The sequence below is a fragment of the Salarias fasciatus genome, chromosome 18 (genome assembly GCF_902148845.1).
Source record: "Salarias fasciatus chromosome 18, fSalaFa1.1, whole genome shotgun sequence".
NCBI classification, from domain to species: domain Eukaryota; kingdom Metazoa; phylum Chordata; class Actinopteri; order Blenniiformes; family Blenniidae; genus Salarias; species Salarias fasciatus.
In genome coordinates this window covers 17,408,051-17,423,334 of record NC_043762.1, presented here as the reverse complement: position 1 = coordinate 17,423,334, position 15,284 = coordinate 17,408,051, and the positions used below count along the sequence as shown (strand labels likewise).

The following is a 15,284-nucleotide window of genomic DNA, read 5'->3' as shown; positions in this document are numbered from 1 at the left end:
ACATGCCAATAACAGCTAGTGGCCACTTGATTTGATAACATCCACTCATCATTCCCCTTTCATTCAGCTAAACCCTACTTGTACCCATCCAAAATCGGCGTCTCCCGGATGCTGAGGGTGCCACTGGAGTTCGGCCCCTGACCCCGAGAGTTCCTTAAGCTCTCCCGGGCTTGACCTCCCATCAGCACTGACGGGATGTAGTGGATCTCATTAGCCGCCTCGGCGCTGGCGCTCTTCTGGGGCTGGGGGATGCGGCGGCGTTTACACCAGCGCCTGCGAGTGTAGAGGATCAGGACCAGGCAGAGGATGGACAGCAGAAGGGCGATCATCCCACCCTGAGGGGAGGAGAGTGGCATTTGGAGCGCAGGCAGATGAAAAGAGAAAGAGAGGAGACACAGACAGGGAGAAAGAGTCAAAGGCGGGAACAGAGTCGGAAAATCTTGCCAGGCAGAATAAGGATCAAAGTCAAAGTCGCGATGCCGACAGCACAATTGGAGAGAGGACACAGCTATAATTTTCCTGAATGATGCCCACAGTGTTTTTAAATACAGTCCAAATACAGGAATGTTAAAGACATAGCTTGGCTAGTACAAAATCATGTGATTTTTGTTGACAATAGCATCCCAAATGTATAAAACACAGTGACGGCTACCTGATTTTTTGTTTTTAGTGAAACAACATAAAAAAAAATAATGTACTCAGTTTGCTGCAGACAGATCACATGATCAACATATCAACATGTGTTTCAATGTCGAAAATGTCAGGAGCCAGTTTACTCCACTTGACTGATTTAGTGGAAATCTCAAGAAATAATAAAAAAAAACGTTCCATCTTATTTGTTGCCATGGTTGAAACATTATGAGGTGTGGGAATGAGGCTTTATTTTTGCTTTTGTTTGTTTGAGAAAATATTTCCTGGCAGTAAGTTCTTCAGTAATATAAGACGACTGACAAGAATACTGCCACATTGGTGGGCTTGTGGTGTGTCCGCCTTATTGCGACATTTCCACATCATGTCCAGAACATCTAAACATGAAAACAATGATTTAATCTGCATAGACATTAAAGATCCTTCATTATTGACAGCATCAGTTGGCTTAGTGTTGTTTAAATGTAGTTTTAATTTGCCAACTCACTTTCAAATTCACAAATGCAAAAGAAAAGGTACACTCACTGAATTAAAATGTATATCTATAATGAGTAAAGGTTAATATTATAAAGATAAAGTCATGCAGAGCCACGACAACATCCAAATTGTCAAAAGCAATGTGATGCTAATTGCAATATGAGGTATAAATTCAAAATTGATGAGCAGTTTGGTAATGTTGCATCGTGCATTATTATTTTCCCTTCTGTGAAAGGTGAGGATTAATAAGATTCTGGATTTCTAATGTTGCCATGGATACCGCCAGTTTCAATGTGAGCTCTTTTTATTTGGCTGATTAACATACATGGGGTGAACTGAGGGCAAAGTGACTCCAATGAGAGTCAATTAAATGCATATGTCCTCTGATACCTCCTGTTTTTATCTCTCCAGTCCCACACACACACACTCTGATCTAGATCAACCTTTTTTTTTTCTTCCCACTGTTGTTTAGAGAAAAGCATTGGTCAGTTTGGCAGGACACTAAAGGATTCAGCCGAGCCCATCAGGTGGCATTGTGGATTGCATAACGCATTATTTTGCAAAAACTCGAGGTCAACTTGTTCCTTTTCTATGCTTTCTTCACCATACCAGAGAGGGTTACATTTGAGGGTCTAATTTAGCAATTTTTGTGGTTACATTTTCGCTGTTTTTATTGTGTTTTCTTTTTAAGTTTTGTTCAAGCAAAAAGGAACAGCACAATCACTGACACATAAATTCAGAGCCCTCGACACCCTTAATGCACAAACTAAAATTAGAAGTTATTTAGATGTTGGAAGGATGTTGGCATAGAAATAACATGCAAACTCCATGTAGAAAGCCCTTTAAGTCCAGCATCAACCAGGGTCTTCCCAATGTGAGGCAGACGGGCTGACCACAATTTATTACAAATGCCAATAATTTTTGTGCATCCAAGCATCAGTCGCCACAGAAAATGAAGCTGCAGTCAAGTCTGCCGTCAACATGGGTCCATTTTGTATTCCGAAAACCAGACAAAAGTCTGCTGACAGCCCAGAGGTCCAATGTGACTTTGACGATCAACTCATGCATGTTTCACAGGAAGGGCTGATACCAGACGACTGGGTCAGGTCACATGACCACTTTCATTTCTGTTTTTTTTTTTTTTCTTTCCCCTCTGATTTTAATGACTCTTGAGACAGTGAATAGGGTGAAGGCATCTACACCCACAGAGCTCTGATAGAAGGTGCACGATAGACAGATGAAGGGCGATGAGCTTGCCCGGAGGACAGGTTAGCAGGGTAGACAGAGACAGAATCAGACAGAAAGAGGAGAGGAAGAGAGCCAGCGAGAGGGAGAGTGTCAAAGGGGGAGAGAAGAGGCGAGAGGAGAGTCAAAGAATCCTGCCAAGAAGCAGCATATGGATCAAAGTCAATGCAAGTCAAAAGCACACAGCCTGCGGAAACACAGGAGAATGGTAGCCAGTTTGAATATAAACCCATATCTTCTCTGAATAAAAGCTATTGAAGTTTTGATGGAGTTCCATTGTATAGATTCTTTATCTGAAGCCAGGTTTTTACATCTTATAGGATTTGAGATTTTTTTTCTGGGAAAGAATGACAAGTTAGATAAAACATACTTTCAGGACTGTCATTTGGGATTGAATTCACAACATCATATGTACAATATGTTACCACTATCTCCCGCCTAATCAGATGCGAGCCAAGCAACTGAATCAAATGAATCAGAATCAGATACACTGTGCAATTTGGAAAATGTCAAAAAGAGTTATGAAAATGTCAAGGTGACAGCAGAGAGAGGCAGGAGCAATTTACAAATGGAAATAGATTCTTTTTCCAACTTTTTTCACTTTTACAAACAAAAGACTGAATCTTTTGCCGTCTCACATGTTTAAAATTAGAAAAAAAACTAATTGCATAGACATTTACTCTCATTCTGTGTGCTAAACAGCATGAAGTCATATGCACCGCAGTTCTCTTGACGTTGATGAAAAATCTCTGCTTTCACATGAGGATGTGAATTGTGTTGAATAGATAAGGGCAAATGTTAAACTTAACATGTGAAGAAAACATGGAAGGAAAAAAAAAAGTGTGTCAACTCAGTGAAACAATTATGGGTAGATACGCAAAAATGTCAAAAAAAAAAAATGTTTTTAATCAGCAATTTACATAAAACATCTCTTTTCAACCATATTACAGCTTCTAAGGCTGCTCCAGTGGCTCAAATTAATTTAAAATGGCAAAAGTATTTGCATAAGTTGTTTGCTTAATCTGCATGGTCAAGGACATCAACAAATGACACCATGATATGAGGCTCTTATACGCACTAAATCTGCATGTACAGTGGGCAAAAAGAAGACCGGAGTCATTTGGTTTGCAGTGATTAAATTTTCAGCACTCTGAAAGTCATTGATGAAACTCTCTATTTACATTCATGCCTTACAATGGCTGTAGTTTAAAATTCAATGCATCCTCACCAATTAAAAGACACACAAGCAGTATTTTTTTTTTTTTTTTTTTTTTTATGCACAAGGGTAAAGTCAAGATATTTTGTTATTTACGGAGGAAGTACACTCAAGACTCTAATCGTCAAGACTGTTTAATGTACACAGTGCATTTTAAATGGGTCATTCAAACAGACGGGCCCAGAGAAAAGCAGCTCCATCTGTTTATGACTTATTTTTGGACATCTGAGTTCATTGGATTGAAGGTGTGTTGAACAAAGCTTTGACTCAGAATTGTTCCTCTCAACATGTTTCAAATAAATTACCTCTTTGTTGGAGGACAAGAGCAAAAAAAAAAAAGGAGGAATGACTGAATACTGGAGTCAAGCGTTAAATGATCTATGGTTTCTAACTCGTCTTATCGAAACCAAGGTGGCAGGAAGCTGGAGCCTATTCCAGCTAACGCTGGGTGAACAGTAGGTACGTGTCAGATAGGTCGTCTGTCCATCGCACAGCGACACATAATAGTGCTGTCATTCATTCACAACCACAGTCAATTTAGAGCTGCCAATTAACGTAGTAAGAGTGGCCTGTGTGAAGGAGTTCAAGCTCCCAAAGAAGACGCAGGGACAGACCAATGCACCACTTTTCCACAGCTAACATGTTGAGACAAGTCTTTGTAATTTGTTACTTTTTTACTAACATCCTCATTTTACTCACTTTAGTGTCTTAAGCATCTACATAGTAATATCTGACATAGCTAAAAAATATGCCTTCCATGCTTAGACTCTTAAAATGGTACCTGGCCGGTCATTTTACATGTTTCTGACATCCTTCAAAATGATGAAAATCCAGGTACGGCACTGACAGGTCTTCATCCCTAACTAATGGTTTCATGGGTATGCAAATCTCATTCTGACTCAATCCAACTGAGATTGAAAACCGAAAAGTATTAAATGTCTGTAATGATTTCAAAGGAGAAGTAAAAATGTGTCTGAATAGCATCCATGATAAACAGTTGGGGGAAGATGGCCACATGGTCGAGGCAATGAGGCTGTGAGAAGAGTGCCTGTGTTTCGTGTAGTGCAAGTTTAATTTCTTTTTTCAATATATATAGAAACATTCATTGTATAAAATGAGGTATAATTTCCAAGCAAAGCCAGTAAGATTTTGATTATTCAATCACTTAGCATATGAATATCTACATTAAAGTGCAAAATTAATGTTAAGTATAGTCATTGTTTTATTCGTTTCACAGAAAATGAGAACAAGATGTGAAATGTCAAGAACTCCAAATGGCTCTCAATCAAATCCACCTCAATGACAAATGTAATTGAAACCTATCAACTTGCATTAGTGCTCCTGCATGGACGAGGCTCGCAAAAGCAATATAGGAGGAAAAAACTATTCAATGTGAGGCATTACTTAGAATCAAAGCGAGGACTAAGTGGACTGTGTTCTCTTATAGAGCCAATAAAACCAAACCACACATCAAAGCATGCCAGCGCTCCAGCCCCATAATCCACTTACTAACGGATGCGGATGATGTTATAATGGCACCAGTGCTCCTTATGACTTACACTCCTGTCATGTAAGTCCTGAATGGAGGGGAGAAGACATGGCCTTTCTCAGGCTGACAGAGCAGGCATGGTATTAGAGCTGAGCTATCAATCTGTCACTTAGTCTCTGGATGCGAGGCATTAAGGATCAGGATGGCGGAAAGATCTGGACTATCTGACAGCTACAAGATAGCAAGAGGAAGTTTCTTGCCTGAAATATAATAAACTTTATGTTAGCCAACGGGCCACAGATTGAATCAGATACCAATTTACAACATGGATGGTGGAAAGTGACAGTTTTCAAGCACTAAATCCTTCCATGCAACGGTTATTACGCCAACTTGTAAAGCCGAGGTTATTATTGTCAAAGTATAATGCTGAACACCTACAGCGAAATGAACAGTGAGGATTCTAAGCATGAGGCTTGATGATCCAGTACTGATTTTGACATTGAATAAATGTGAAAGTCACAAGCCCATTTCACACATATCACACATGGGTTCTTACCACTGGAAATGAGTATTAATGACACTACTGGTTTGTGTCATTTGATTCAATTTGGTATATTTCATAAAAGCTAATAAACCATGAAGCCATGATAGTTTGACTCTGCGTGTTGATGGGGTATTAATGTGTATTCTATTATGGTTGCAAATGTAGCTGTAATTGTAAAAGTTGTAAAAGGCTGACAAAGTTTCTGAGAATAAAAGCTATGTTGTACTGACTAAATGATATTTCAAAAAAATCATTTGCAGTGCTGTTTGTAGAGAAAAACTTTCCTATAAAAAATGAGATAATCTACCTGTTCTTACTAACCTGCACTGTTCATCTCTGAAATTAAAAGTTGTTGAAACCATTAATGCATTTCCCCAAAATATAGACATTTGTAAATCTCCATCAGCATTTGTTGTCCTTTCCTAGAAAAAATAAATTCCATTTTATGCCCTGAGAGTTTTACAGGTATTTGTTATGTGGTGTCTGGCTTCTTCTGAAGGCAGGAGGAGGCTCCACATTGACAGCATTTACAGGCACACAGTGACCGATCTATTGGCCATGCTGCCATCAAGGTCTTATTGGGGTTAAACTCCTGACATGCCCCTCTGACACCAGGAGACTGAGGATCCTGGCTGGAATAGATACACGGTTCCAGAATATCCCCTAAACTTGCAATAGTGTCCGCAGACAGAGCTGCCAGGAGGCACTGAAAAGGTTTGTCTCTGAGGCTTTTTTTTTTTTTTTACTTGCAGTTGAAATTAAAGGTAAGTCTAAATGCAATACTAAATACAATCATCTTTTCTGACATTCCAGTTTCTAAGGTTGTTTACATTGATTGCCTGTTCACTCAACTGTTAACCAGCAGTTGATGATTTTAATATTTATTTTGCATCCTTTTCATAGTAGTCTCAGTTTTTAGTAATTATCTGTGCTTACACAACGTCGTTGTGGTAAACTGTTAGTGGTCCCCCCAGTTCAAGTCTGGGTTTACAAGTTCCTCCATGTAGATTTTTCCCTGGTTGTTCTAGTTGCCCTCCCAAGTCCAAAACCTGCATTTGAGGTTTGTGGCTGACTGTAACATTGGTGGTAGTTGTGAATGCGAGTGTGTCTGATTGCCTCTCTCTGATTGCCCTGTGATGTTCCGACAAATTGTCCAGGTTGTAACCTGATTTCATCAATAGTCAGCTGGGAACAGCGCTGGCCAAACGCAGCCCTGTACAGAATAGGACAGTGTTTCCCAATCTTTTTTCCTGAGAGACCCAATTTTTTAACTTCGTAATTCTCAGCGATTCCTGCTCCAAGCACTCTCATGGTGTTTGTTGAACTGGTGCCATTTCAGTTTGCACAGTTTCACCGCAAAAGAATCACCGAAGAAGGATGTTCAAGAAATTTTGTCAGCAGGAAACCGTTTGTTTTCACCTATAGTTTTTATTGTGGCGGTGTCTCTGTATTGGTGTTCTACATCTCTCTTGGCAGAAACATTTAACTGCTTCAAATGATTCTCATTCCCAAAGTTTCATCGACACAAATCCACAAGTCATTTTTGCACTTGTTCAAGTGTGACTAATTCATTTGGGAGCAGTGAATGAGAGGTAACATTTCACTGTTTCGACAAATACTGCCACAAAATTAGAAGTGTACGGTTGAGCGTAAGGAAAATAATAGCCTAGGTGATCTGCATACAACCTGAGAAAATTCAAACCCTATTTAATGAGGGAAATGACCTGATAGCGATGTGACCTAATATGGGGAACAGAATGTTTTGGAAATGCAACCAATAATTCAAGTGTAAATGTATTTCCAGTTAAGTGAAAGCACAGTTTTTTTTGTTTTTTTTTTTAAGTTGAGGAATTTATATCCAGTTTCTTGCCCTCCCCCATATCTATCTACAGATCTTTTCCCAAAAAAATTGAATATCATGGAAAAATGTATTTATTTCCATAATTCCCTTAAAAAAAAGGTATACTTTGATAGATTATAGAGCCCATGCCTTAAACAGTTTTAGGTGTTTGTTTATTTTCACATAATTTGGGCTTCCAGCTTGTAAAACCCACAAAAACTGGGATTCAAAACATTTGAATGCTGTGGAGAAATCATTTCACGGAGTGCTGTGTCCAAGCGAATCAATGGAAAGTCTAGTGGAAGGGCAAAATGTGGCAGGAGAGGATGCACCAGCACAAGAGATGACCGCTGGCTTCAGAATCTGGCAGGGATCCAGAAAGAGTGGATTGAGGCGGGAGTCACAGCTTCAAAAACCACTACATTCAGACGCATCTGGGAGATGGGCTACAACTGTCAGATTCCTCGGGTCAAGCCACTCACTTCTGAGCCTGAGCCAACGTAGGAAGCGTCTCAACTGGGCCAAGGAGAGAGCGGACTGGACTGTTGGCCCGTGGTCCAAGCTCCTCTTTTCTGATGAAAGTAAAATGTGCCTTTCATTCAGGAATCAAGGTCTGAGGTCCAGAGTGAAATATCCACAGTCAGTCATGATTTGGGGTGCAAGGTCCAGCGCAGGTGTTGGTAAACTCTGCTTCCCTAAATCCAAGGTCACCGCAACAGTCTACCAGAACGCTTTAGAAGACCTCATGGTTCCTTCTGCTGATGATCTAGACGGAGAGGCAGATTTTCATCTTCCAGCAGGATCTGGCCCCTCCCCATACCGCCACAACCACAAAAACCTGCTTGGATGCCCATGCCATCACACGTGGGAAACAAGGGCACCAGATCCAAAAACAAAGAGCTGAAAGCAAGCATCAAGGTGATCTGGGCTTCCATAACTCCCAGGCAATGCCACCACGCATCAAGGCAGTGATAAAGGCAAAGGGATTCCCAACCAAGTACTGAAGATTGACATCTCGCTTTGATTTGATGTGATTTTAAATTCTGTTTTTCTTTCTGCGAAAACTGAAGAAAATCGTGACTTCTCCACATCATTCTAGTGAATTCTTGATTTCGTGGGTTTCATGAGCTGGAAGCCCCAATTATGTAAAAATAACAGTTTGAATTGTTGCTCCTGAATCTATAATCTATGAAAGTTTAACTTTTTTGAAAGAAATTACGGAAATAAATAAAATGTGTCATGATATTTTAAAGTTTGGAAAGGGTCTGCAATAGTCTGAATGTTCTTTGATTAAAAAAAAATACAAACATACAATGATGAGCCCTTTGTTTCCCACTGATGTGAAGAGGCATGAAGGACAATATTACGAGTACAGTACAGAAGGCTCTTGAAAGTAGAAAAAAAAAAACAAATGAAAGTCATCATTTGTAGTCATACAGCTACTACCTTTGGGTGTTTCTTTTTCTTTTTTTTTTTTTTTTGTCCTTTTAGTCAGGCTGGTTTGTATCAAACATTAAATTGAGGCTAAAGGTTCATGGTTCATTTTCTTTCAGCATGAAACCAGCATGATGTCCTCCACGTTGGCAAGGGGACAATAAACCAGCCAAGCAGCATGTAACGTTTCAGCCCCTATGCAAGTCTGATTTATTAAAAGCATGCTGTCTGCTTTATAAGAGACTGGCTCTGGCTGAAATCCCAACAGACAGCGGAAATTATTTGATGCCGACTCCATATCAGGTCCGACGGACTTCGCCTGCGTGCTCAATGAGACACGGCTTCCAGACGCAGGAGTGGAAAAAGAAACTCCCATTAGGAAAATGATAATGCGCATCACAGACGTCATGGCTTGTGGTGTGGTCTAATTCTGGCTCTATTGATATAAACAGTATGGGAATTAAAACTTAAAGTGCTGCAAGTACAGAGAGATTCTAAACCTGATTCATGAAAATAGAAAGACACCTGGTTTCAAAATGCTCACATTCACAGTTTACTTTAAAAGCTCAAAGTTGCAATAATTAGTCACTTGGGGTTTTACACTGCTTTGTTAAAGTAAGCATGTTCGCAGCAAGGTCATTTACATTAAAAAATAGTAGGAAATGAGCAACATCAACCTGCATTTTCTCTGTATTTGTGTAACTGACAATAATTATCCACTCTGATTGTAGATCCACCCACTCCAATGACAATAATTTCATTAGAGGTTAAATGCTGCACAAATTGTTCAGATACCTCTGTCTTTCTTTTCGCTGTGGGATTAGAATACTGTTTGTTCTTTTCTTGATGGATGCAGCTTATTGTTCAACTGTGAAAGTAAAAATTGATAACCGCCAAACTAGAATACAAAATGGAACACCAAAAAGATACATTATATCTTAAACCCGTGAATGAAAAGAAATAGATGTATAAAAGAAATACATATAAAAAAAATAAACAGCTAATTAAAGTCCAATCAAATTTAATTAACTGATGACAAATTCTGTTCTGATAAACAATCATCTGATCCAGTAAAAATACATCAACAAATGCAGCTTTAAAGAGAAAAAGTCTGTCACTTTTTAATCAAACACTGATTTTCCCTTTTTCCTTTTGGCTGTTTGGTTTTGTTTGAAAGCCGACCCGTGGCGCTCCGTTGTCTGCATCACAGATTTAGCTGTGCTACAGAGATGCCAGGCATTTGGGCTGCGTGCCTCCCTCTCAGCCCACAGGGAAGCTATGGATTGGTTCGTTTCGCTCGGCAGGATTTTCAAAAACACACCATGCTGTGATGCTCAGAAAGCGGCTTTGGGGGCTGGGATTCAGCCGAGGCTCCCCGCTTTACAAGTGGTCAGGGCCGCATTGATTTAAGGTTTATGCGATCAATGTTATCAACACAGGTTTTAGGAGGGTCGCCACATGAATGTCAATATCCCACGATCTGAGCAGGGTCAAAATGACCATCCCGTTCCGTAAAACTGTAGGGAGAGAGCAGTGCATGCAAGTCACACTCCCTGAATTCTCCTATAATGTCAGCCATTAAAAGTGTGTTTTTATGACACCAGGCAAACTGGGAGAGTGTGAAGTAAATAGCGGGACAACATAAAGCGCTATCATACTGATTGTGTTGTTCTGATGAGACAAACGAAATAATTTCCTCTCTGATTGAAGCAGTGTTTATCATTTTGCAATAACTTCATCGTTTTTCTAGCTAAACTGCCACTCTTTGCAGTGCAGTAATATTAAATGAAGGGAAAAGATCTTTTTTTTTTTTTTTTATTGTAACGCTGATATGTCAAGACATCCTGATAAAATTATGGGAGACTCACTTTAATCTACTATTACACAAAAAAAAAGCCATTTGTACGTTCTGTGAAGTTGGTGCTAAAACTTTTAAACTCTGTATAATCGGATGTGGTCGTTTCTCACGGTGGAAAAAGAAAGATGAAACATCAGTAAAAGGAAATTTTACCATTACGGAGAGATTTTCTTCTCACCACTGCAATAATTTTCCTCTGACAGAGAAAGCTTGAAATTTAAGAGAAAGAAATTTCACAGACTCTGTAAGTGGTTAAATGACAAAAGGAAAGAACAAACACTGCCGATGAAACTTGAAGGAATACTTTGGTTGTTCTGTGTTTTGTCAAGGGTTTACACCTTGGACACACTTCACCTCAGAGTAGCCTCTGATGTTGACACCTTTTCACACTCACGCTCACAATACGAGTAAAATGGTATTTTATATCATACCGTTTCGATGTGAAAGCACCATCGAAAAGCACACAAGGTCATAGAATTTATATCCATATACGAATCCCGGAGGCAACATTTCTCACCACAATCAATAATGTATTTGTTTTTCAAATTCACTCATTTTCCCAGATTTACAAGGCCCGGAGGAATCATGTCACAACGCAAACGCTGTTAGTTTCTGTCATGTTCAAGGTTTTCTTTCCCTTCCCTCTTCCCCCTATAGCATACTGGATCTGAATCTCATTGCTTTCTCTATCTGCCATGACAATTTCAGCTGGATTTGTTTTGGATAATCAGCATGCTCACAGGCAAACGTGAGGATTTTTTTTTTTTTTTTTTTTAATGAAATCAATCTCCTGTATTCCCTCAATGAAACATTAACATAGTGTGTGTAACATAAGCCGTTAATCTTCCTAAGCAGGGTTTCGTTCTGGAAGGACAAAAAAACCTCAAATAGAAAAAAAGAAAAACTGAGGAGATGACCGGGACATCTTCAAGTGTTTAAAAATGGCTTACTGTAGTGGAGTGTGTGCTAAAACACATTTTCTCATACTTAGAGATAAATGGTGAAGCAAAAGGGCAAAACACTATGATGTTGATGCTGATATGAGATACACCACAAATAAATGTGTTACCTCAAAAGATTAGCACAACTGTTTAGCCTCATACTTCCCACAATATTGTTGGTTCAGAGAGAGGAAAAAAAAAAAAAAAAACCCAGATGTAGTAGATGAAGAGTTCACGCTGGTGTTAATGCATGCACTTTTAAACTGTTGAGGATTCTCAAATCACAAATGAGATTAAAACAAAGGAGGTGCCTGGTGGCAGCGGCTGCCGTTAACATCAGACACCATACGGCTCTGAAAGACTCCGCTGCTCATCACCTTTATGGGTGAGTGAGCACAGTGAGGATGGAGGGCTTTTTTTTTTTTTTGTGTCATGCTACTGATCCATAGCAAACTTGTACCTTGAGGGCTTCAGCACAGCTGAGGTAAACTGAATCAGGCCATACTGCTCAAAGTGTTCGCCTTCCAGCAAAACAAACAACACTGGTGCCGATGTGGGCATGAACTACAAATTTATTGCAGAGCTATCTTTTAAGAAATTATCTTTTTTTTTTTTTTTTTTAACTTCTAATTCGATTTTACTTTTGTGTTTTGGGTTTCACGATATAACTTGCACAAATTAAAGCATTGTTTTATGGCCTCCGAGGAGACATAACGCTACAGGAAATTCACGGGGGGAAACACATCAACTCCAATCCCTCAGCTTGAAAATATTAGCCTTTCATATAAAGTAATTGACTTGGTTTGGTTTGGACGCCTCTGTACCGTATGTGATGATTGTATTGATCCATTGAGGGCCCGTGGCAAAACAGCAGATGATTAAAATTGGGAAATTAAAATGGGGAGAAATGTTTATAGCAATAGCACACTGGAGCTTAAGAGCCTAAACAGATAAACCAATCATGCGGCATTGAAAATCTGATGGCGTTTCGAATGTATGGTGTTTTTTTTATTTGTTTTCATTCAGCCAGAGTGTTGAAATGTACTTTTTAGCTGTCTGTGCCTGCAGGGCTGGAGCTGGAGCTGAGGACATGTGTTTGAACTGCCAGTGTCTCACCTGGTGTTGGTACAGACATACACAAGGTTAGTCATCTATTATGGATGACCAGGCATGGCCAGCGGAGGACACCGTGGTCACCTTGATGGATGTGAATGCAGGAGGAGAAGCTTTGAAAGCAGCATGAGGAAGCCGATAAATTTAAAGTGCTATGCTTCAATAATACACCGCTGAGAATTTGACTTTCTGAAAAAAATATCTCATCTGTTTGATTTTTCTATATTTTTAATAATGAAATTTGTCATGAGCAATTACAGCCTGAGTGGAGAAACTGACAGAACCTGCTTTTTTTTTTTTTTCCCTAGCCTCAGATCCAAAGTCTGGTGCAGTCCATTGAAGCTGACTGCTCTTTAGGATCAGGCCCATAATGAGTCTGGCTGGTCTTCAAGCCTAAAAACGGTGGAATCCCAACCCATCCATATAAACAGTGTTGTGGTGGACACTGTGGCCAGGCAATGAACTGTGACAGATCCCACACTCCTGGCTGAGAGGACCTGGCCAGGTTGTGTGGACATGTGACGAGTTCAAGCCCAAAATTATTTGCTTGATTAAAAAAAACCATGGCTACAGTCCTGTAAATGACAGTTCTTCAGCTGAATGGAGAGAAATAATTATTTTTTAAATAAGCGTTTGGATTTTTGTGGAAAGTAGAACATAAAGACATATCCAGAGCTGAAAAAAATTCAAAAGTTTGACTAATTTAGATGTGAACTTTCAGTACTGTCAAAAGTGGTTTCTTTCAGCTTGTATATCCAATATGGTTTGTTTGATCATTGGAAGCTGAATATAGTTGGATTTCATTCAAAAGCCAGTTTGGTTGACTTATGCAAGCTGAACATCTTTATTAATTCAATAATTCTGAATATGAAACCTTGAGATTGGACTTGCTTTGATTCAGTTAACTGCTGATAACTAGCAGGTAGAGTTCTGCAAACCAGTTTCAATGCAAAAGGTCAAGCCTGTTTAATAAAGCTCTGATCACCACAAGTTTTCAGTTTACTAGGTGTTGCAAGAAGTTCTGCCAAAAGTTGCTAAAAGTCAAATCAGCAGCTCAATCCAAGTGAATTTGGAGTGCAACACGCTGAACAGGTCACCAGTTTAAATACCCAACAATCAATCCTGGATGGTTTTGGAAAGATTTGAAGATTTTGAATGTTCCACTTATTATACTACTTATTCTACTTATCTTCTTATCCAACAGGCCTTAGATTAAGTACAACTGCAAGTATCAAAACTAAGTGCGCTCTGCATGGACAACACCGCCTGATAAAGTGGCTCTGGTCTAACATAGATTTCTTTATTTACATCATTGAGCGATTAATCATTGTCCATTAATCGCACAATCTGACATGCAAGCACTTGGCATTGTGCAGTGTGTGTGACCATGACTTCATTAGACCAATAACACAAAGCAAGGCATGCAATAACAAACATTTTGTGAATAAAATGTCAAAACTACTGAAACTCTTACATGTGATGGACAAGCCTGATTTTTAATTTCACATTTCCAATTTCAGTGCTATGCATTTGCACATTAAAATAGCATTTTTTTTCCCCCTCCCCATCTCTGACTTCAACCTCTGTGCTGACAGACACGATCCCTTAAGCCCTTGAAATATACAGAAGAAAGAAGTCCGGTTACAGGTGTGTGTTTGAGCTAAAAAGCCCATAAAGCAGTCTTCACAGGACCTTTTCAGTATCCACATGGAGCTGAACAAATGACAGGGCTTTGGATTTATAGGTCGGGCCCTCCAGCCGGGTGGCAAGCTGCAGCGGGGCCTGGGCCGCACAGTGGCAACACTGCTTCCATCTGTTGTCACGGTCTGCTTGTATCTGCATGCTAATCCTTCTCTACCCACACCTTCATGAAAACGCCCCGGTGGCGGCGCAGCCGCCGCAGCGCTTTCAGGATGAGGAATTAGTAGAGCGGGGAGCACAAAGACACGGACCTGAGGTTGATGGGATGTGAAATGCAGATAGAGCAGGGAGTAAAAATGTGAGATTAGTGGAAAATCAAAGAGGTAAGAAGCATAACCTGCACACTGGCGATCTAATTTCCACACAAAAATGCTGTCACCACTCAGGCCTCGGCACAAAAGACACTGACTTGATGTTCACTAATACATGCAAAACATGTAGAGGATAGTCAAGGTCAGCTATTCGTCATTATTTCAAGGTCTAGAGGTCACTGACATTCGGTGAGTGTTGAAGCGTGGCTTCCCTGCCTCCATTCAGGAAATGTAGCTGAATGCAAAAGTTCTCTCAAGCTGACTAATCACTTGTGTATGCAGCTATAATATGCCTTCAATGTCTGAAAATACATATCATCCATCAAAGCATGATTGTAATGTCTTTGGGCTGGAAAGGGGCACTGGGAGTAGGTGTGGCATATCTAAGATCTAATAAATATACATTTCCTCGGGCAAAAAGAAGAAGCTTTGAGATCTAAGGATTCATTTCCGACTTTGCCGACATA

General features: G+C 39.8%; 1 protein-coding gene across 1 annotated transcript in view; it reads right to left on the bottom strand.

Moving 5' to 3' along the window:
- astn1 (astrotactin 1) overlaps positions 1–15,284 on the bottom strand; it is a 337,883-nt gene that overhangs the window by 251,363 nt on the left and 71,236 nt on the right. The window contains 1 exon segment of the mRNA XM_030115287.1: positions 85–335. Coding sequence (XP_029971147.1) covers positions 85–335 — 251 coding nt within the window.